This window comes from Musca autumnalis, unplaced genomic scaffold (genome assembly GCF_047663935.1).
Source record: "Musca autumnalis isolate F117 unplaced genomic scaffold, ASM4766393v1 scaffold_709, whole genome shotgun sequence".
Lineage (NCBI taxonomy): Eukaryota > Metazoa > Arthropoda > Insecta > Diptera > Muscidae > Musca > Musca autumnalis.
The window spans coordinates 1-24158 of NW_027412321.1; the positions used below are offsets into that span (position 1 = coordinate 1).

Consider the following 24158-nt stretch of genomic DNA (forward strand, 5'->3'; position numbering starts at 1 on the left):
AGTTCGGCCCGGCCGAACTTAACGCCGTTCTTACTTGTTTTTATTTAAAATTTTTATTTAACAAATATTTGTAAAAAATTATTTTTAATATACATAAATGCATTGATTTTATTACGCTAATTTTACAAATTTCATTGTTCTTTTTGTAAATATTATGAAAGTACTCATTAACAGCTTCCCGATTCATAATAAATATGGTCTCACTTCTGTATATTTATGCAGCGACGCAATACAACAAAAATTGTATATTTTACAGCACAAAGTCTGTTTTATTTTTACATAAAAAAGTGTCAACTTTGGTACTGCGCCAATCAGCGAATACTAACGTTATTTACAAAAACTAATTATTTTCAGATGACTTGACGTGTTTTTTATTATTCTGAGCAAAAAAATTAAAATTTCGAAACTTCAAAAATAGGGTTTTGGCCAAAAATTTCCTGATTAAAACCTATGGGGGTTGGTGAAAATTACATGTCAACGGGTTGATGAAAATTACATGCCAAAGGGTTAATGAAAGTGCTATTCTAGGGAATTGGTTAAGATACCATGCCAAAGGGTTGTTAAAGATGTCATGCCAAAGAGTTGGTGAAGATGCCATTCCACCGGGCTAGTGAAGATGACATGCTTAGGATCTGAAAATGAATTGCATCTTTTGGGCGTCACGCTCTTGTAAAAAGAATGAGTGAAGATGCTAAAACATGACATTCCATTTCACTTGCACCCATTCTTGAATAGCATCTGTGGCATCGATTTGCTGGGATTTCATTTTATTAACATTTACTTGGCTGAAAACACGTTAAACATTGGCTGACGAATGAGGAAATACCTACCTGTTCACGTTCGTGAAGGATCGAAGTTTGGAATCCCTATCGGTTGTGTCAAACCATCACATCAAGGGTTGATCTGGCCACTCTGTCTGAAGCATGGGATATTTTTCACTGGTTGCTAAGATGGCGCACTCGTTGGAATTTGATGGAGCGAATATTTAGCTTTTTTATTGTTTTTTGAATTCACTCGTTGTTTTTTCGTTGAACGGAATAGACGTCCGAATAGCGCAATAAAATAAATCGTACTTGTTTTTAAATCGAATTTGAACACCTTATTTTTTAAATTCAATAAAAAAAGGAAAGTGTTTTCTTTTGTTGAAAATCGCAAGTGCGGAAAATAAAAGTGTTTTATTTATCTTTTAAAGTGCCTGGTTTTCGCCTTTGTTGGTTCCAAGTGTGCTCCACCGGTGTTTTTATTTTGTTGTTTTTGGGATTTGCCCTCAGTTTTGTTTCGGAACAAAACATCGTCCTTCGAGCCGGATCGCGAGTACGAGGTTCAATTTTTTTTCCTTTTATTGGATATTGGCGAAATTCAGGTAACGATATCGTTTTTGCATATAATTTGTTTAATCTATATATATAAAATTCTCCTGTCACGGTGTTCGGCTGTGAACTCCTCCGAAACGGCTGGACCGAATTTGATGAAATTTTGTATGTGGAGTTTGTAGGTCTGAGAATAGGTTTTTAACTACTTTTTATAGTGGTCAGTGGAGTGACCAGGGTACCTCCCCCACAAAATTTTTTTAAGAAATCGTGAAATTAAAGTTATTTTTGAACGTTTTGTTTAAAAAACGTTAGCAATAATATGATTTTTACTGTCTTGATCTTGAATGGTCATCTCGGAAATGGAATATCGCGGTCAACCCAATTTTTCAAAAATGTATAATTGTAGATAATATCCTTAATTTTATTAAGCGTGACTATAAAAACGCTTTTAACCGGGGCTCCAATAGGTGGGAAAGCGCGATCAATTCCACATTTTAGAATACAGTACAACACCGATAATGTGCATTGGTCACAAAAACGACGGGCCAACAATGCGGTTCGAAAATCTAGAGTGATCAATATTTAACTGATAAATTGTAAATAGATTACAAAGGCTTACACGGAAATCCAAAACGACGGGACAGCAACGCGGAACCGGGTCAGCTAGTTTTTATATAAAATTAACATTTTTGTTAATAAAAAATTATTTGCAACAATTCCCAAAAATTTTTGGAGTACCCCATTTTTGGTCCAAAAAGTGTTGATCTGGCAACGCCGTCACAGCTGATCGCCGTTTTTTGACAGATAAACACAGAAAAAACACCAACAACTAACAGTGGGTTACTCGTTATTCTTCTTCTTGTTAGTTGATTTGTGTGTTTTGGTTTTTTCTTTTCTTGCATTTTTCCTTCTTGTTTTAATTTGCAAATCATTTTTATTATTTTATTGAATTAAAATATTTTTTGAAAAAGTGAAATAGCAAAATTAAGGAATAATAAAAAGTTACATCTGTATAATTGTGTGAAAGTGATCGCCAGTGTGTTGTTGTTAAGAGATAAAAGAATATTTGGAATTGAAACAGACGGACGGACATCTGTCAAAGTCTGTGAATAATAATTCGGTTGAATTTTTGCCAAATATTGTTCATTATAAAAAGTGCGTGACTGCTACCTATTTTAAAAAACAAAGAAAAATTCCGTTCGTGTATTTTTGCTTTTAATTGAAATATCAAGTTTTGTGGTTTTTCTATGCAAATTTGTCTGGGCTGTTTGTTGTTGCCCATTGCTATTAACAGGTGCAGTTTATGCTAGAAGGAGACTTGTAATAACAAGGTGAGTCGTCCTTCACTTAACAATAACATATTATCGGTGTGCTGGTTATCAAAAAACGCCCAATTGTGGTGGTTATATCTGTTTTTCAACAGTGTTTGTTGTTCATACATATATTTTGCTGCAAATAATCCATCTTTCGAGCAAAATTAGTGAAATTGTTGTGTTCCTGATATTTAATTTTTGAGATTTTGAAAGAAAATTATGGCAGAATCGAAAGTTTTTCTTAAATTTAAAGCTCTTGCTGCCTTGCTATTAGAATTTGAAACAGAGTTTAATGCAACAAAGAGTAGTGTGACTCTGTTTGATGTTGAGCCTCGAAAGGCTGAATTGAAACGGTTATGGGGTAGAATTAACTCTACCTATGAACATGTTTGCATTGAGAATAGTGGATCCAAAGATGAAGCAGCTATTCTCTATAGACAATGTAGAGAAACCTTTATGAGTTGTTCAGCGCTAATGGGTGAATTATCCCAAACCTTTGTTGACAACTCTACTTTGTCGTCCACTATGGCTAGCCCGAGGCATCGAACAAATTTTTCGGAAGGCAATGTTGCCGACCATCGTTTGCGTTTACCTCCGTGCACGACGGAGATCTTTTATGGTGATTATTTGTCGTGGCCGTCTTTTAGAGACATGTTCACCGCTGTATACATTAATTGTAAATCTATAACTCCGGTGGAAAAATTATTTTATTTACGCCAAAGTACTCAGGGTGAGGCTTTGGAGATTGTTAAAAAATCACCTTTGACAAACGATGGTTTTACGAATGCTTGGTCAAATCTAAAAGATAGATACGAGAACAAGCGGATCTTAGTGAATAGTCAATTAAAGATCCTATTTAATTTGGGAACAGTAAAAAATGAGTCAGCTGGAGAAATTAAACGACTCCAAAGGGACGTTAACAATTGCATCACGGCCCTGAAGTTACATCAAATAGACATTGATAGTTGGGATCCAATTTTTGTATTTTTATGTTCCATCAAATTGCCCACAAACACCTTATCGCTTTGGGAGCAGACTGTCAGAAATAAAACTGAGGTATCTAAGTGGTCTGAGCTTGATGAGTTTTTGACAGCCAGATTTCAGTCATTAGAGACAGTGTATGACTTAACGCGTTCGCAAGATGTTAGGTCTTCTGGATCCAAAAGTTCTCATGATGTTTCTCGTCCGAGCAAAGGAGTGAAGTCGTATCAGACGAATACAAATAAAAATGTTTGCTTTGTTTGTTCTCAAGATCACTGGTTGAAGTCTTATCCGAAATTTTTGAAGATGAACCAGGAACAACGATTTCTTGTAATAAAACGAAATAATCTTTGTTTAAACTGCTTCAGCAACAATCATAAGTTGAATCAATGTGCAAAGAAGATGAGTTGTTCAAAATGTAATTTAAAGCATCATACTCTTTTGCATAGAGATTCTAAGCAGAGTAATTCAGCTGTGATTACCGATTCTGATGCGCAACCTAGTACTAGTCGACAGGCTGCACAGGCCATAAATAATACTGAGTCCAGGGTGCAGAATTGTTTTGTTGCTACTCGGAAACAGGTTCTATTGGGAACGGCCATTGTCCAAATTGACGTCAATGGTGTTATTTTTACTGCCAGAGCTTTGATTGATTCGGGATCTCAGGCAACATTTATTTCCGAGAAGCTTCAGCGACGACTTAACCTTCCAATTAAGAAAGTAAACGCAAGAATTTCTGGTCTTAATGATGCATTAGCGGGATCTACTGAAAAGCAATGTACGTTTTTGTTGAAATCGCCTCATAGTGATAGTTTTGAAGTCCAAGTTTCTAGTTTGGTTTTGCCAAGATTGACTGGAAAACTACCTAGTTACACTCTGGACATTCCAGATATTTATTCGTTGGGCATTGCGCCTTTAGCTGATCCCAAATTTGCTAAGAGTGACCAGGTCGACATTCTATTGGGTGGAGATATTTATCCACAGATTTTGTTGGGTGGCATGCAACAAAATGTGCTAGGGTCGCTTTTGGCCCAAGAGACTATTTTCGGTTGGGTTCTGACAGGTCCGATTGCTAGCGCGAACACGGGGTCATTTACGACCTGTGTCTCTTTTTGTACGGCAGTCGAAATGGACAAATTGTTAGAGAAATTTTGGAAGTTAGAGGAACCACCGAAAATTTCAGAATACAGTCCAGAAGAAGAATATTGTGAGGATGTATACCAAAAGACCACGAGAAGATTATCAGATGGTCGTTATGTCGTTTCCTTGCCTTTTAAACCTCAGTATGAGAATGGAAAGGGTCTAGGTCTGTCAAGAATGAGAGCTTGTAGACAGTTTTTTCGAAACGAATCATCATTGTGCAAGAAACCGGAATTCAAAGTTATATACGATAACGTGTTGGAAGAGTATGAGTCTTTGGGTCATATGACTGAGGTGACACAAGATGATGAGGGCTCCAGTTCTTTTTATCTGCCACATCATGCTGTCATTAAACCGGAAAGTTCTTCAACCAAGGTTAGAGTGGTTTTTAATGCCTCCAGTAGGTCCACTACAGGTTTGAGTTTGAATGATACTCTATATCCGGGTCCGATTTTGCAAAACGACTTGATGTTACTGATAATTCGTTGGCGTTTTTATCGTTATGTCTTCAATGGTGATGTTGAGAAAATGTATCGACAGATTTGGTTAAATGAGTATCATACAAGGTTTCAAAGATTGGTTTTTCGTACGGATCCTAAAGCCTCTTTAAAGAATTTTGAATTGAAGACAGTCACGTTTGGTGTAAATTGTGCACCTTTTTTGGCCATTAGAACTTTGCTTCAGTTAGCGTCAGATGTTGAAAAGGACTTGCCTTTAGCGGCCAAAATTTTGCGTCGAATGATGTACGTGGATGATGCCCTAGCAGGTGCTCATGAATTAGAAGTAGCAATAGAAGCTAGGGATCAATTGGTTTGTGCTCTATCTTCTGCTGGGTTTTCTATGAGGAAGTGGACTTCTAACGAAGAGCAAATTTTGCAAGGGTTACCACCAGATCATCTTCTGTCTGAAAAGTTTTTAGAGATTGAGGATGAGAGTAACGCCAAAACCCTAGGCATTAGATGGAATGCCAAGAGTGATTTTTTCTATTTCTCCGTCAAGCCCATCCAGATGAAGTCGAATTTTACAAAAAGGGAAGTTTTGTCTATTATTGCCAGTTTGTTTGATCCCGCAGGTTGGTTAGGCCCTGTGATCGTCGTGGCAAAAATGTTGATGCAAGAGATCTGGAGTGAAGGAATTGGATGGGATGAAGTAGTGCCCGCGAAAATACTCCATAAGTGGGAACAATTCGTTGCTGACTATCTTTCGTTGAACAATATTAAAATCCCTAGATGGGTTGGTTTTCAACCAAGCGCTCAAGTTGAAATTCATGGTTTTTCAGACGCTTCTGAGAAAGCTTATGTTTATGTGAGGGTTGCATCTGATGATGGATCAGTGCAAACTCATTTGTTGTTGGCAAAATCAAGAGTGGCTCCGTTGAAAGTTGTTTCATTGCCTAGGTTGGAACTATGCGGGGCTCTTTTGTTATCAGAATTGATGGGATCTGTAAGAACCGATTTGTGTCTTGATGAGAAGAACACTAAATTTTATTGTTGGTCTGATTCCATGGTCGTACTCGCGTGGCTACAAAAACCACCAAGTTCATGGAACACCTTTGTTGCTAACAGAGTGTCGAAAATTGTTGATAAGGTTGGAAAACACAATTGGAGGCATGTTCGATCAGAATTTAATCCTGCAGACCTGATCAGTAGAGGTATTCGACCTCAAACTCTTGTAGATGAGCCGCTCTGGTGGTATGGACCCTCATGGCTTAAAGATTCGAGTAGCCAGTGGGAAGAAGACATTGGTCATTTCGATACGCAGGAAGAAGGGAGAAAGGTTAAAGTATTCCCTACTTTCATCAAAGGTTATAATGATATTCTGCACCAATTTTCATCGTATGCAAAAGCTTTGCGTCTTATGTCGTATGTGTTCCGTTTTGTTGATCGACTCAAGGGGGAAAAAAGTTTTTCCAAAAAATTGATTGGTTCCGAAGAGATCCAAAGGACAAAAGAACGTTTAGTAATGATTGCTCAACAGGTTTACTACATTGATGAGTATCATTCCTTATCGAATGACAAAGAACTTTCTTCGAAAAGTAGTTTACTTAGCTTAAATCCCTTTATTGACTCAAAGGGTTTAATGCGCGTTGGTGGCCGGCTGTCAAATGCTACGGAGTTGCCTCCTAGCGAAAGGCATCCACTTATTTTGCCTTATAATTGTAAAATGTCACGGCTTCTTATTAATTTTATTCACCAAGTGACTTTGCATGGCGGTAATCAACTGATGCTTCGGGTTCTAAGAACAGAATTTTGGATACCGAGAGCAAAGAATTTAATTCGATGGTCCATTGGTCGGTGCCGTGTTTGTACCATAATGGCCAAACGGACTCGAAGTCAACTGATGGCCTCATTGCCGCTTTCTAGGACTATACTCGATAGACCTTTCACTCGAACTGGGGTGGATTTTGCTGGCCCCTATGATATAAAGAATTATACAGGTCGAGCTTGTTTAATTACCAAAGGGTATGTGTGCCTTTTTGTGTGTTTTGCCACACGTGCCATCCATCTAGAAGCGGTAAGCGACTTATCGTCAGCTACTTTTTTGGCAGCTTTTTCCCGTTTTGTGTCCCGTCGAGGTTGTCCAAAGGAGATGTACTCGGACAACGGAACAAATTTCGTTGGGTCATCAAAGGTTTTGAGAAGTGAATTTCTGACATTTATTCAAACGGTTGGCCCCGAACTTATGAAAAATTATTCAACGAGGGGTATGATTTGGAATTTTAACCCAGCAGGTGCACCACATATGGGTGGTTTATGGGAGGCTGGGGTTAAATCATTTAAACATCACTTCAGGAGGATAGCAGCGAATCTGAAGTATACGTTTGAAGAGTTTTCGACGCTCTTAGCTCGAGTAGAGGCATGTTTAAATTCGAGGCCTTTGTGTCCTATGTCCGATGATGTCTCTTCTCTTGATGTGTTGACTCCTGGTCATTTTTTGATAGGCGGACCTATATTGTCACAACCGGAACCCGAAATACACGAGGCTCCTGAATCAATTCTCAACAGATGGCAAAGGGTTAAGGCTTTAAACCAACGCTTATGTTTACGTTGGAAGGAAGAATATTTGAAGGAGCTTACTAAACGTAACAAATGGAAAAATCCAGACGACAATGTTAAAGTCAATGATATGGTAGTCGTCAAAGAAGATAATATTCCACCTAACGAATGGAGGTTAGGTCGTATTGTTAAAGTGTTGCCAGGCGTCGATCAGCTTGTGCGCGTTGCAGAGGTCAAGACTGAACGTGGTCTTATAACTAGGCCGGTAGTTAAATTGGTCGTGTTACCCTCCAACTAGATTTGTTTTTTATTTATTTTAGAATCATGGTTAAAGCTAAAAAGTACAATGCCGAAAATCGTGTGAGCAAGAAACGGATTGTTTGTCGCGTTTGTCTCAACGATCATCCACTTCGTTTTTGTAAGAAATTTTTGAGCATGGAGTACGCTGAGAGGATGAAGATGGTGTCCATTTACCAACATTGTGCCGGTTGTCTGGGACACGACCACACATGGCGCACATGCACAAGTAAAGGGGAGTGCAAAAAATGTGGAGATACGCACCACACTTTGCTTCACAAACCTGGACCTAGTTCGTCTAAAGATTTAGTGAAGAAAGGCGCTGATGAGAAAGGACCTAGTTCGTCCAGATCTCAACCGAAGAAAGGACCTCGTTCGTCTAATTCTTCGGATAAGCCAGAACCATCGCATAACGGACCTAGTTCGTCCAAAAATGCGTCTCAGAAGGGACCCAGTTCGTCCCAAGCTTCTAAGCAAAAGGGACCCAGTTCGTCCCACGCTTTTAAGCATGCATCCTCCACCAAATCATCGAAGGAGTCCTCCAATGAAATGGTTCCGTACAATGGTCGGAAGAGTAAATCGTATAGGCGAAAGGAAACGTCGACAGAATTGATCCCGACTTACAGTCTGCGGGAGACGATATTGTTGAAAGCAACAGCAGTGGTCAAGATCATCTGTGGGGATCGGTATATCCACGAACGTGCCGTGCTCGACCCCAGTATCGAGAGTTCGATTGTTGCCGAGTCTTTGGTGCAAAGAATGGGCCAAAGGGTTGTTCGAGTCGGGAACAAGAACAGGTGCCTTCTTCAACTTAGAGGAAATTTCGGGATGTCGACTACCGTGGAAACTTATGCGGAAGTTCGTCGCAACCATGTAGTGGTTACTCCTAAGAAGTCGGTAGATGTACGCATTGTGGAAGAGTTCCCGGGATTGCAGCTAGCCGACGAGCATTTCCATACTTCGGCGCCAGTTCACATAACCTTAGGTGGTGATTTGTATTCGAAGATCATTCGGAATGGTGTTAGCGGAGGTGCTTTTGGAAAACCTTTGGCGCAATTCACTATTTTCGGATACGTTATATCCGGGACATATACCCCTTAGATTTGCGTAAGGCAGAATGTATATTTGCTTTAACCATGATGCACTTTATGTATTACTCTTTTCCAGCCTGTGTCCCATTGGATTTTGTTGTTAAATTTAACACAGCCTTGGATTTTGATGTTGGATTTAACAAAGTTTTTATTGCTGTTTTAATTACTTTATATTATTGATGAATGAATTTATCATTACTTTTTTGAATTGAATTTTTATGGTTTCAAAACTGAATTAAAATGAAACCAATGTGCATAATTTGCACTTTTATTTAGTAACCCACTAATGCTCCTTATTTTTTTTTTTGTTTTTTGATATCTTTCCATGAGTTTCGAGTTCTTTTCGGGACTGTCTGGCTCCGAAAGACTGAAAGGTGGCCGGGATGTTCACGTTCGTGAAGGATCGAAGTTTGGAATCCCTATCGGTTGTGTCAAACCATCACATCAAGGGTTGATCTGGCCACTCTGTCTGAAGCATGGGATATTTTTCACTGGTTGCTAAGATGGCGCACTCGTTGGAATTTGATGGAGCGAATATTTAGCTTTTTTATTGTTTTTTGAATTCACTCGTTGTTTTTTCGTTGAACGGAATAGACGTCCGAATAGCGCAATAAAATAAATCGTACTTGTTTTTAAATCGAATTTGAACACCTTATTTTTTAAATTCAATAAAAAAAGGAAAGTGTTTTCTTTTGTTGAAAATCGCAAGTGCGGAAAATAAAAGTGTTTTATTTATCTTTTAAAGTGCCTGGTTTTCGCCTTTGTTGGTTCCAAGTGTGCTCCACCGGTGTTTTTATTTTGTTGTTTTTGGGATTTGCCCTCAGTTTTGTTTCGGAACAAAACACTACCATTACGCTTTTTTGTTTTTTTAAGTTGTTATTATAGGAAATATTGCATTCCAAAAGTGATATATGCATACCCATTTCACTATAAGGTAACAGAATATGACAAAGAAGATGCTTGCAATTTGAGATGGTGATCGGATGATGTATAGAGGGTTAAATGGACCACATCTTTTGTGTGAAAATTTTTAATATACCGGTTATATCTTTATTCCTCGAAGACACATTCCGCCCACGTAAATAATATTTGGAAGCCCAACTTTTGCCTTTCCATCGATGCCAATTATGTTGATTTACGCGGTCAGATAACAGAGTTGCAGCCTAATATATCCAGTTTTTTGCTTGTAGTGTAATCAATAGTGACACCGTGGTGCAATTGTATGCACACCCGCCTTGCACACATAAGGTCGTGGGTTCGATTCCCCGGCCAGGCACATCAAAACACTTTTCAACCTCAGTAATGTTGGCGACATTTCCTGAGTATTGCAGCCATGTAAAACTTCTCTACAAAAGTGGTTCTTAGACACGCCGTTCGGACTCGGCGATAAACTGTAGGTCCCGTATCATTGAGCTAATATGAATCGGGGTGCACTCATTGATATCAGAGAAGTCTCCCTTGTCTCTTATCGGATGTTTGTGGAACAATTAGTAATTTGTAATCAATAGTCACGAAATTTTGCATCAGGTAAGGGTTTAGGTCGAAGAAGATGGCTAAAATTTTGGATGATGATCTGATATTATTTAGCGGGTGAAATGTACCATTACTTTTGTATGAAAAATAAAAATATTTTATTTTTGGTCCATATTTGAATTCCTGGAGGGCATAAATAATATGCGTGCTTGATATCGGGCCTACTGCCTACTATGTAATGAGTTTTGTGAAGAGAACCACATCTTCCTCGAATGCTACAAATTGTCTCTATCATGACAGAGAAATTTCCAGTTTTTGGAAATTGCGTATTACTTTTCCAATTGTCCAAAATTTAAAGATGTAGCAGAAGGGGCTAAACAATGCCAATTTTCCAATTTAAGAATAGGCACAAGGGAGCCTTCTCTCATATCAGTGAATGCACCCCGATTAATATTAGCTCAATGATATGTAGACACGGAATTTTATACAACTCCTATTTTTGTCAAATTTTGGGATTGGGCATATTTTTGGCTTCTGATTAAATTCCCATTGAAATTTATCACATATGCAAATATATGCAAAATAATATAAATTATACATATGCAAATATTATTTTTTGCATATGCAAAATTTTTTTATTTTACATATTTCAATAACATCTTCTCAAATGTTTATGTGTAAATTTTTTTCTGTTTAAAATTCTCTTCAGACAACCTTCAAAATCTCGAAAATGGGGAGCTATCTGAAGGCCTAGATCTATACAGATAAATTTCAGGTGGAAAGTTTAGTACCCCCAACGAAGACATAATACCAAATTTCAACAATTTCGGGGGGATATTAAGACCATAACCTTCAAAATACAGAAAATCGGTTCTATGGGAGCTATATGAAGACGTGGACCTATACCGACAAATTTCAAGTCGAAAGTTTTATACCCCCAACGAAGACTTAATACAACATTTCAGCCATTTGAGTGGGATATTGAGGCCACAACCTTCAAAATGCCGAAAATCGAGAGGTACCATTCTATGCGGGCTATATGTAGACGCGGACCTATACCGACAAATTTAAGGTGGAAAGTTTTATACCCTCAACGAAGACTTAATATAAAATGTCAGCCATTTCAGTGAGATATTGAGGCCACAACGTTTAAAATACCGGATATCGGGAGGTACTGTTATATGGGAGTTATATGAAGACGTGGACCTATACCGATATATTTCAGGTCGAAAATTTTATAAACCCAACGAAGACTTCAGTCAATTTGGTGGGATATTTAGGCCACAAATCCTTGCATATGGTTTTGCATATGTTCATTTTATGCAAGTATGTCTAAATATGCAAAACATTATGTCCAGACTAATTCGTTTTATTTTGTTTTAAAACGAGTTTTTGTCTAATCACATTACCTCTACGACATTCCTAAACATATACGCATTGTATTGGCCAACAGATGCTACTATGGTTTAAGTAAGCAATTTTTTGAATTTTTTTAATGATTTTTTATTAATTTTTTCGTTTAGAGTTAAGCTTGATGATCGGAAATTACTTGCAAGTGAAAAAGGAAAGCCAGGGACTCGAATCCACATAGTCACCAAACGTTACCTGGTTTCACTGGTGGTAAAGCATATCTTCAGATGTATTGACTATGTAATGGCTTCTCTGTCCTAGAACTTTTGGTTTTTCAAATGCAAATGTGTTTTTGTACATTTGGGCGGATATTTGGCCGCTGAAACGCTTTTTTGCGCTGCCTTTGAAGTTATGAGTTTTGGCTTTGAACGCTAACACGCCGTGACAAAATTTTTTTGATACGTTTTCAAAGACGTGGGTTCAAATCCCAGCCGGGCTCAGCCTGTTTTTTATTTTGTTAAATTTTGCCTGTTAGGGCGAAGATAATTTTGATTGATTTTTTATTAATTTTCTCGTTTAGAGTTAAGCTTGATGATCGGAAATTTTTTGCAAGTGAATTTCGTCAAACAAAACTAACACTATACAAAACGCTTAAACTACCAGTGCTAATGTATGGCTCCGAAGCATGGGTACTTGCACAAGCAGATAAGGCAGTGCTTGGTGTGTTTGAGAGGAAAATTCTACGAAAGATCTACGGGCCGATTTGCGTTGACGGTGAATATCGACGTCGTATGAACCACGAGCTATATCAACTATACAAAGACATGAATATAGTTCAACGTATCGAGATGCAAAGATAGCGTTGGCTAGGCCATATCATAAGAATGAAGCGATGATGAACCCGCTAAAAAGGCGTATGAATACATGCCACATGGCGGTGCACGCAGAATCGGCAGGCCAAAGCTTCGATGAAGCATACAAGTGGACGAAGAAATGAAAAGGAGCGGTATTGCAAAAGCGAAGCGAAAAACAGAGAATTGGAAATCTTTTCTTAGTTCGGTCTATGGAACAAATGTTCTGTAATGGGCCAGCTAATTAAGTAAGTGAGCAACATCTAATACCTAAGCCTAGTGCTGATAGACTCAACATGTATGCACATATGGTTGATATTTTACAGTGAAAATCATTAGAAGAAACGGTAAATTACAATAATACAAAATAAAAGCATTATAAAAAGCAGCAAAATTTGTCTCAGGTTTGGTTGGTGGTGTGTGTGGTGGTTGTTAGTGAATAAAAACAAAATAACTCACCAAAATTGTTTTTTGGCACCTTGGCAAGACTTTATGAACACTATTCCTAAAATGATCTTTTTTGAAGATGTTAGTCACTTTTTTAGTTTTTGAAGATTTCCGTACCACCCATATAGGTCCAGATTTTTATAGCTCCTATGTAACGGTACCCTTAATTTTATGTATTTCGAGGGGTTTTCCACAATCCTTGACAGCATAACGATGCCAGTCTTAAGAGGTTCGCTTTTTTACATAATAGCTTTTTTAGATTACCACATGAATCAGGTTTTAGGATTGTTACGTCATTTATTTGCTAAAAATAAATGACAATAGTTGCTCTTTTATTCTAAATAACGCAACGAACCAAGCGAATTTATATTGTTGTTGTATGAGAAAAAAAAAACAAAATATTCAAACAATAACGAAAATCAAATTAAATTATTAAAGAAACTTGCACAAAATATTATTCCCTTCGCCATAATATGGAGGGTATAATTACATTTGTCATTCCGTTTGTAACACGTCGAAATATGCATCGGAGAACCCATAACGTATTCTTGATCAGGGTGAAATTCTAAGTCGATACAACTATGCCCGTTTGTCCGTCCGTCTGTTGATATCAAGATACAGTTCGCAATTTTTAAGATAGCGCTTTGTTATTTGGTACAGACGTTTCTATTACTCCGATCATGTTTGGGAAAGTGGGTTATATAGGTCCACGTTTTGATAGAGCCAACATAGAACGATACCACCAGATTTTCGATATTTTGAAGGGTTTAGCTTGATTATCATACCGCAATGGCTGAAATTTGGTACTTAGTCTTCGTTGGGGGTATAAAACTTCCCCCAGAATTTTGTCAGTATAGGTACACACCTTCATATAGCACCCATAGAACGGTACCTCCCGATTTCGGGTATATTGAAGGTTGTGGCCTCAATATTCCTCTAACATGGCTGAAATATAGCATTAAGTCTTCGTTGGGGGTATAAACCTTTCCTCCAGAAATTTTTTGGTATAGGCCCACGCCTTAATATAGCCACCATAGAACGGTACCTCCCGATTTTCGGTATATTTAAGTTTGTGGCCTCGATATTCCTCCGAAATGGCTTAAATTTGGTATGTAGTCTTCGTTGGGGGTATAAAGCTTTCCCCAGAAGTCCACGCCTTCATATAGCCCTCATAGAACGGTACCTCCCGATTTTCGGTATTTTGAAGGTTGTGGCCACAAAAACCCACTGAAATGGCTGAAATTTAGTATTTAGTCTACGTTGGAGGCAGTTACCTCCAACTAAAAGTTGCTGTTGTAAGTCCTCCCGATTTTCGTAATTATGAAGGTTGTGACGTCAGTCTTCTTCTTTATTTGCTTATTCGATTTTCGAATATTAGCGATCATACAATTACATAGTTTCTATTTTCATTAAATGTTATTTATGATTTGACTAAAAGTTCTCTATTTCGTGATGTGTTGATAAGGTGGTCTGCGTTATGATATCCGGTCCATTGCTGTATGTTCTTGAGCCAGGTTGTTTCTTTTCTACCTCTGGAATTTCTACCTTCTATATTTGCTAGGAGAATTAATTGGAGTTGTTTATATTTGGGATTCCTCATAATGTGTCCTTGGTATGCACTCTTTTGCTTTTTAATATGCGTTGTAAGTTCTCGGGTGCGGTTCATTCTTCTGAGAACCTATTCGTTCGATATGTGAGCTGTCCAAGGTTATTTTAGTATTCTTCTGTAAACCCATATCTCAAATGCCTCGAGTCTTTTAATGTCTACAGCTTTAATGGTCCAAATTTCAACTGCATATTGCAATACTGACCAAATATAATTTTTAATGAATCTCGTCTTCGTTTCAATGTTTATGTTATGGCTTGTTAACACTTTTTTATATTTGGAAAACGCGTCCTTTACCATCTCTATTCTGCATTTAATTTCTTTGCTGTTGTCCCATTCCTCATTAATTAGAACGCCTAAGTATTTAAAACATTTTACTCTTTCAATAGTACAGTTGTGTATTAAAGATGTGTCCGTGTGCGAATTCTTTCTACTAATCACCATGAACTTAGTCTTTTGGATATTAATTTTTAGCCCATATTTTTCGCTATATTCAGTGAGTCTGTTCATAAGACTTTGTAGTCCGGACATAGTATCAGCCAGAATAGTGGTGTCGTCGGCGTATCGGATGTTGTTCATATATTTATTTCTGATTTTTATACCTTCTTGAATATTTAAAAATGCTTCTTGAAATATTTTTTCAGAGTATATATTGAATAGTAGTGGAGATAAGACACATCCTTGTCGAACTCCTTTGGATATCATTATTTCTTCTGTTGTATCTCCGTTGACATCAATTTGGGCAGTTTGATGCCAGTATAAACTTTTTATGCATCTTATATCTTTGTCTTCCATTCCAATAGACTTGATTATTTCGATCAGCTTATCGCGTTGTACCGTGTCAAAGGCTTTTTCGTAGTCGATGAAGCATATGAATACGTCCTTCTGAACTTCCCGACATTTTTGTATAAAAACTTGGATACAAAACAAAGCCTTTTCCTTCCTTAAATCCGAATTGTGTATCTCCCATTGATTTCTCGCATTGTTCATATATCCTATTATGAATTATTTTAAGGAATATCTTTAATGTATGACTCATAAGGCTTATGAGTCTATAGTCACTGCATCGTTTGGCATGGCTCTTCTTCGTGATTGCTATAAACGTGGACTTCAGCCAGTCTTGTGGAAATTGTCCTGTGTCATATACATATATGGTTAAAAAGTTTGGTAAATAGTTGTAAATTGTTTCCATCAATGAGTTTTAATATTTCTGAAGGTATCTCGTCAGGCCCAGTTGCTTTTTTGTCCCTCAAAGATTTAATGGCCCATTCTACTTCAGAATCCGTTATACTCGTTCCAGACAATATTTGCGTGGATTGATTTTCGTAGCATGATCTTTTATCATCTGTAAAGAGCTTTTGTATATAGTCTTTCCAAATTATTTTTTTCTCGCTAATTTCAGTCACTATTTCATTGCTCTCATTGTATAGTACAGCAGAAGTTGTTTTACGATATACACCAGCAGCTTCCTTTAACTTCTTGTGTAGGTCGTAATCATCGTGTAGGTTTCTCAATCTTTCTATTTCTTCGCACTGATTATCCAAATAAGCGGTTTTTGCAGCTCGTATTGCTGTTTGAATTTCTCTGTTGAGCTCCCAATACAGTTCGTAATTTGAATTTTTGTATTTTCGGCGTTCATCGATAAGGTGTAGAATTTCATCCTTATTCTTTGGTTTTTTGTAGTTTCCCAGATCATGTTGAGATATGGTGTTTATGGTAGTTTTAACTCTTTCCCATATATTTTCAACCTCATCAGCATTAATTGTGTTCAGTTGCAAATTTAAGTTATGCGTTATATTACTTTTAATGAGGGGATTTGCAAGTTTTCCAATATCAAGTTTTTTACGATGTGTTTTTTTGGATTTAGATATAATCTTTGTGCACATATTTGCTATAAGAAGATTATGATCAGAAGGAACATCTGCTCCTGGGTATGTCGAGGCCTTCGTTATAGACGTAAAGTGGCGCGTATCTATGAGAATGAAATCAATTTGGTTTCTAATTGTGTTTCCTGTTCTATCTTGTGGCGATTTCCATGTGTACAGACGTCTGCGGTGGTAGGCAGAAATATGTGTTTGCTACTTTCATTCGGTGTTCTTGGAAGAATTCTATTAGTCTGTCACCTCTTTCATTTCTATTTCCCAATCCATACTGTCCACTTGTTCCTGGGACAGCGATGCTTCCTACCTTCGCGTTGAAGTCTCCCTGAACAATCGTTATTTCATGTGGTTTTGTCAGATTAAGGAGTTCACCAATTTCATTATAAAAGAGTTCTACTTCTTCGTTGGCTTTGTCAGCTGTAGGAGCATATACTTGCAAAATATTTATATTAAGTGGCTTGGCCATTATTTTTATCATCATGGTCCTGTCAGATTTTAAAATAACACTTGTGATACATTTGGCAATATGGGCTTTGACAATTATTACAACTCCGTTTCTATGGTTTCTGTTAAATTTTCCCGAGTAATAAATTTTAAAATTCTGGGATAGAAATTCACCTGCTTCTGGCCACCATGTTTCACATACGCCGAGTATATCAATATTATGTCTTTCCATTTCATTAAGTGTGTTGGCTAGTTTGCCAGACTCGAATAAACTGCGGACATTCCATGTTCCAATTTTTAGTTTTTGTTTTGTTTTACCTCCGGGGATTCTTAGCACCCTCGAGTTACCGGAGATTGAGGGCCGTATGTTTTGTGTTGTATTCATAATTGCATGATTTTCAAGGGATGGTACATCAGTGGTTTCCCGTTGCCTTCTGATGAGTATATAGTTTTCCTTCTAGAATTCAGCCGCTCCTCTGGAGTACAGACACCGTTTGTAGTCGCCCAATGTGGAAACAGACACTACGTTGCAATCGGCTTCCTTTAAGATGTGAGCTGATTAGACCACAACATCCGATCCTAGCGTTGGGATTGCCAACGAAACCCTCTAGGCCGGGTCGCCTTCTCACTCTAGCTATCGACAAACGGTTGTCTGTACGATATTACCAGGGAATACTTGATTTAAAATCGGAAGTAGTGAGCTGCTTGGAAAATTCAGCAAATGAATTATCTCTGGCCATTCCCAAGTGAGTGGCGATCAGAGACTTTCCGTACCGAAGTACACATCTGAGAAGATCCCCATCAGTATCAGTGACTTCAGTATCTCACCGAAATAACTGAAATTTGTTATTTGGTCTTCCATTGGGTTAAAAAATATTCCAGAAGAGAATTATCAGTATATGTCTACGTCTTTCTATAACCCTTCTTGATTTTTGTAGTTTTAGGTTTTAGCCATATTACCTTACCGAAATATCGGAAATTTGGGATTGAGTTGTCTTTGAATCTAAAAACTTTCCGCCACAAGTTTGTCGGTATAGACCAACGTTTTGGTATAGCCTCCATAGAACGGTACATCCCGAATTTCGGTATTTTAAAGGTTAGTCACATTGTTTTACCGAAATTTCTGAAATTTCGTATTTAGTCTTTTTTATAAACGAAAGGAAACTAATTGTTCCATTTTACTTCAATACACCTCGTGGTGGAGGGTATAACAAGTTCGGCCCAGCCGAACTTAACACCGTTCTTACTTGTTTGTTTTCAAATTAAGTCCGACCAGCAAACCAATCGTACCGGCATCGTAACGAAATCAGTAGATGTTTTTTATTTCTTATCCGATTGGACTTAAATTTTGGATCTAGGCGTTTTGAGGGTAAATTTTTCGATATTTGGGGTCATGTCAAAAACATGCAAAATATATGCAAAAAATATGCAAAAAATATGCAAAAATATATTAAATATGCAAGCGTTTTTTTGCCGAAATAAATTGTAAGTTGGTTTTGCCCAAAAATTTTGTAACGCATCGAAATAATGGTGGTAAGGCATCGAAGTAATACGTACATATATACCAAAATGAATGTCTCGACGAGCTGAGTGCATCTGGCTATGTGTGTCCGTCCGTCCGTCTGTCCATTTAAACATTGTAATCACGCTACAGGTCGCAATTTTAATCCGATCGTCACCAAGTTTTGGGTGTTGATGAAGGTCCCGGAGGGAATGAAGTCAATAGATTATGGTGATGGACGGATAATATTCAGGGGTCGGAAGGGACAAAAAACTTATTTGGAGAAAAAGTCAATGTTTTATTTCAAAGCGAATATCTCCGCTTTTATATGGGGTATATCAAAAGCAAAACCTGCTGATGAAAGAAGAAAATATCACCATTGCAACGATGTAACGTAGGTTGTCGTACGTGTTCAAACAACGAAGATATCGCAATAGCCGCTAATAGAACACAACTTTTAATTTTTGCGATTTTAATAACAATGACGAATATCACAGCTTTGGTTTGGGACCTTCCAAAAGCAAAGTCTGACTATGAAAGTATAAAAGCCCATCCTTACAATTATGCAAAGTAGGTTGACGTAGGTGGCCAAATAACGGAGATATCGCAATAGTCGGAAATACATCCCATTTTTATACCCTACACCACTATGTGGAAAGGGTATTATAAGTTTGTTTTGGGAAAAATTCATGTAACACCGCGAAATATTCGTCGGAGACCCCCAATGTGGTATACCAATCTTAATATCTCGGCGAGATTAAGCGATTTTGAGATGTGTGTCCGTCCGTCCGTGTGTCCGTCTGTCCATTATAAATTGTAATCAAACTCCTGGCCGCAATTATGAACCGATCGTCACGAAATTTGGTATGGAGGTCGGTTTCACATCAGAATAGATCGCTATTTTAATTGGTGATGATCGTGAAATATTTAGCGGGTGAAATGGACCAAAAACATAATTTTTATCCGATTTTGTAGCTGCTCTGTAGGTCGCAATAATAGTCCAATCGGCTCGAAATTTTAAATAAGGTATGAGTACATTTAACACTATACAAAACGCTGATACTACCCGTGCTAATGTATGGCTCCGAAGCATGGGTACTTGCGCAAGCAGATAAGGCAGTGCTTGGTGTGTTTGAGAGGAAAGTTCTTCGAAAGATCTACGGGCCGATTTGCGTTGACGGTGAATATCGACGTCGTATGAACCACGAGCTGTATAAGCTATACAAAGACATGAATATAGTTAAACGTATCGAGATGCAACGATTGCGTTGGATAGGCCATATCATGAGAATGAACGATGATGAACCCGCTAAAAAGGCGTATGAATACATGCCCCATGGCGGTGCACGCAGAATCGGCAGGCCTAAGCTTCGATGGAGCAAACAAGTGGATGAAGAAATGGAAAGACGCGGTATTCCAAAAAGTCAAGCGAAAACAGAGAGGAGTGGAGATCTTTTCTTAGTTCGGTCTATGGAACAAATGTTCTGTAATGGGCCAACTAAGTAAGTAAGAGTATATGAAAAAGAAGACGCTTGCAATTTGAGATGGCGATCGGATAATATTTAGAGGGTTAAATGGACCACAACTTTTGTGTGAAAAATTTGAAAATTTTTAATATACAGTTTATATCATTGTTCCTGAAAGACACAACCTCCCTCGTGAGTTATATTTGGAAAACGATCTCTTGACCTTTCCATTGATGTCAATTATGTTGATGTACGTGATCAGATAACAGAGTTACAGCCTAATATATCCAGTTGTTTGTTTGTTGTGTTATCATAAACACGCTAGAGGTCGCAAATGCCTATAATTCTGCATGATGATCTGATATTATTTAGCGGCAGACATACACCATTATTTTCGTATGAAAAATATAAAAATTTTATTTTTGGTCCATATTTTAATTCCTGGAGGGCATATACCGACACAGTAGCCTAGATATGGGAAAATAACTGCTGACCTTTCCCCTGATGGAAATGGCAATAATGTGTCTGCTATATAAGAGGCCTACTGCCAATAAATGTCAAAATCGATGTGGGCAGGCCTGGGAATCGAACCCGGAAATTCAGCGTTCAAGGCGGTTGAATATAGCTAGTTCCTAGAGGTTGTGGTGTAGGGTATCACATGGTCGGCCCGTCCGACTATAGCCTTTGCTTACTTGTTTATTTTATTTTTTTTTGTAAATTTTGGGTGTTAATGGGGGTCCCACAGAGGAAAAAACCTATTTATTTTGGTAATGGTCGGATATTATTCAGGGATCGGAATGTGAAAAAACTTATTTGGTGAAGAGGCCAACGTTTTATTTCAAAGCGAATATCTCTCTTCTGTAAGATGTATATCGAAAGCAAAAACTGGCAAGGAAAGTAGAAAATACATATGGCGAAAACCAAAAATCCTTTGCAATTCCATTTGAAAAATTAAAAAATTTTTTTGCGAGCACATCTACAATTTCTGACTTAGAGGCTAAGAAAAAAATTCTGGTTTCAAATCTGTTCGCGTTCACAAAATTGGACGATGCGCGCAATAGTTATAGCGGTTTTTATTCTCATATGAAGAAAAAATATTTAAAAATATCTTATTTGTTGTTATGAGAAAATGTATGCATAAATCGTTAACAGCATTCCATATCTATTCGTAGATGTTTAAATAGTTATTAAATTTATTATTATTTTCGCGGAAAATCAACAACTAATACAAAAAAATTGTAGAAAATCCAAATTATCCTGTCCCAGAGTCCGTACAAACCTTCAAAAAATATATTAAAAAATATTCGGAACCCAGACAATGCGTAGAAAAATATGATACCAAATTTATAGAGATTGGGTACATAAATTGCATATTATAGCATTGTTGGAAAATATTGTTGCAAATATATTTTTTGGTTTGATTCGAATAATTAGAAAAAATATTTGGGAGTTCTCCAACTATTTCGCTAAAATCCCATACAATTATTAATGTGTACTGCTAAAACTTCATCAAGAAATATGGTTTACCATCGTGAAAGCTTATTTGCTTACTGTGATAACTTATAACGATAGGAAATAAAGAGTAATATTGAAATTACAATCATTCAAAAAATGTGGAAATTAAAAAGCCTATTATTCGCGAATTAGTTAAAATCAGTTGATGCGCATCCGTTTTTGGATACAGCGAATCAATCTCTTTCAATATTTATGCATATTTCGTTGTTTCACTCAGCGGTCAAAGTGTGCCGCCAGTTGCATCACACAATGCAAAAAACCTTAAAGTGGGTAAAAATCGCGCAATTTGCATACGATTTTGATGCGCATCCGGTTTCAGTAGCACCCATCAAAAATACGTCTATATACACATATTTCAAATAGATTCTTCAAGAACCGCGGATGTGCCTCAACATTCTATTTTTGGAGAAAACCCCATATTACTCTCGAACCTCTGTAACTTATGACACGCGTTTTCGCAAATATTATAATCGCGTATAAAGGATTCCATTTACGTACGGGGATTTGTCAAAATATATTTTTGCTGATTTTCCTATTTTCAGGGTATCTATATCCGCGGTTTTAGTGGATGGATTCGATCGATGGATCCGTCGCGTAAAAAAACTAAATTCACGCGGGGTACAAAGGAAATTGAATGGCACTTGTAAATTTTAAACGCAAAAAATAGGTTTTTTTTTAAAAAAATCACGCATCAAATATTGGCCTTTAGACTCTAATTACTAGGATGCTGTAAGGGGCACACTCATGAAATATGCATTAAACGACGTAAAATCACGAGTTTTATAATCCTTTTATGAGTTTTGAATATTATCTTGTTGCGCGTCCGAATTATTAAAAAAATTCAAAAAACCCCGAAATTCCGTCTTTAAAATGTCAGCATCAATTTTAGGTGGATGCAGTAGATATATCGAAAAATGATACACTAGTATCATATTGCCCATGAAGTATTCTTTGAGTCTTTTTTTGGGCATAAGTCTTGTTGGCTTCAACCCATTTCTACCTATTTTTCAACATTGATGCCAACACAGCTTCCACGTAAATTAATTTTAATGGTCGACCTTATGGGATTCCTCCTAAAACACTTCATTTTAAAGAATGTTTATCATACTATATAGAATATGATAACAGTTCGCGAATTCTGAATGGGTGAAACTTGGATTCATCGATTGTAAAATATTTTTGTTTTTCGCCATATCACCTTTACAACGATGTGGAGTAGGTTATCATAGGTGGTCAAACAACAGATATATCGCAATAGTCGGTAATGCATCCCTTTTTCCATTTTTTGTGCAATCACACTACATGTAGGAATTTTGATCGGATCCTCACGAAAATTCGGGGGTTGATGGGGATCTCACAGAGAAAGAAGCCTATTGATGGTTGGCGTACATCCCACTTCTCCATTTTTTTATTTGAGTTGTACTGGCGATGAACTTGAATGCGTTTCAACAAAATTGACCTGTATTAATGAAGACATTCAGAACAAAGGCGCTAAGCCATTCGAATTTTAATATTTTCAATTTTACCTGTCAAAAGCTTATGCATAGGGGTAGTGGTGTAGGGTATCACAAAGTCGGCCCCGACCCGATTATAGCCTTGGCTCACTTCTTACTTCTTTATTTCATTTAAGTGTTCGGAATTAGCAATTACAATTTTAAAAGGAATTATATATGTAACTACCACGAGTGATTTAATCATAGAAAATAATTTATTTTCTTTACTATTATCAGAGCTGAGTAAAATCGAGAGAGAGAGGCAAATTTAAGGTAGAATTAATATTTAATTTTTCTTGATGTTTCATTACTTATTTCAACATTTTTTAAAAATTAATGTTGTCTAAAATCGTCCACAATGCAAATTAATAAAAAATATAAATAAAAAATTGCATAAACTTTTAATTGTTTATGGTTCACAAAAAAACAAAGATTACGTTTTCACAATTTGGCTGCTATTATTAATCCGGACAATTTGATAATTCAGACACCGCCGAAACCTGTGGTATCCGGGTTATCGAGATTGTACTGTATATATGGGAGCAATATCCAAATCTGAATCGATTCTTACCAAAATAAATAGGGATCGCCCTAGGGTCAAAATAAATTTCTCCAATTTTTATGCGAATTGGTCAAAAACTGTACTTCCCAGCTAAATTTGAAGGAAGAGATTTCATGGCATCTTTTGCATTGGTTCAAACGAAGTCGTGAAAGATCCGATCTTTTCATTAGCATTTCAACAAATGCGAAGGAAGTCGTGAAAGATCCGATATTTTCATCTGCATTTGAACCCATTCCATCGATCCAATTGAGATGAATTTTGTGTTTTTATACCCTCCACCATAGGATGGGGGTATATTAAGTTTGTCACTACGTTTGTAACTACTCGAAATAATCATTGTAGACCCCACAAAGTATATATATTCTTGATCAGCGTGCAATTCTACATCGATATAGCCATGTCCGTCCGTCTGTCCGTCTGTCTGTCTGTCCGTCTGTCC

The 24158-nt window shown here is 37.2% G+C and overlaps 1 protein-coding gene across 2 annotated transcripts; it reads left to right on the plus strand.

Moving 5' to 3' along the window:
• Positions 1-1253: 1253 nt before the first annotated feature.
• On the plus strand, positions 1254-9733 carry LOC141388197 (uncharacterized). Of its 2 annotated transcripts, none has more exons than XM_073958221.1 (2): positions 1254-1363; positions 8064-9733. In XM_073958221.1, exon 2 carries the CDS (start codon positions 8068-8070, stop codon positions 9139-9141), a length of 1074 nt encoding a protein of 357 aa, XP_073814322.1. In that variant the 5' UTR covers positions 1254-1363; positions 8064-8067; the 3' UTR covers positions 9142-9733. The 2 variants fall into 2 exon arrangements, with proteins under 2 accessions (XP_073814322.1, XP_073814321.1); XM_073958220.1 differs by lacking the exon at positions 1254-1363 and having other exon boundaries at positions 7861-9147; positions 9208-9288.
• The last annotated feature ends 14425 nt before the right edge of the window (positions 9734-24158 follow it).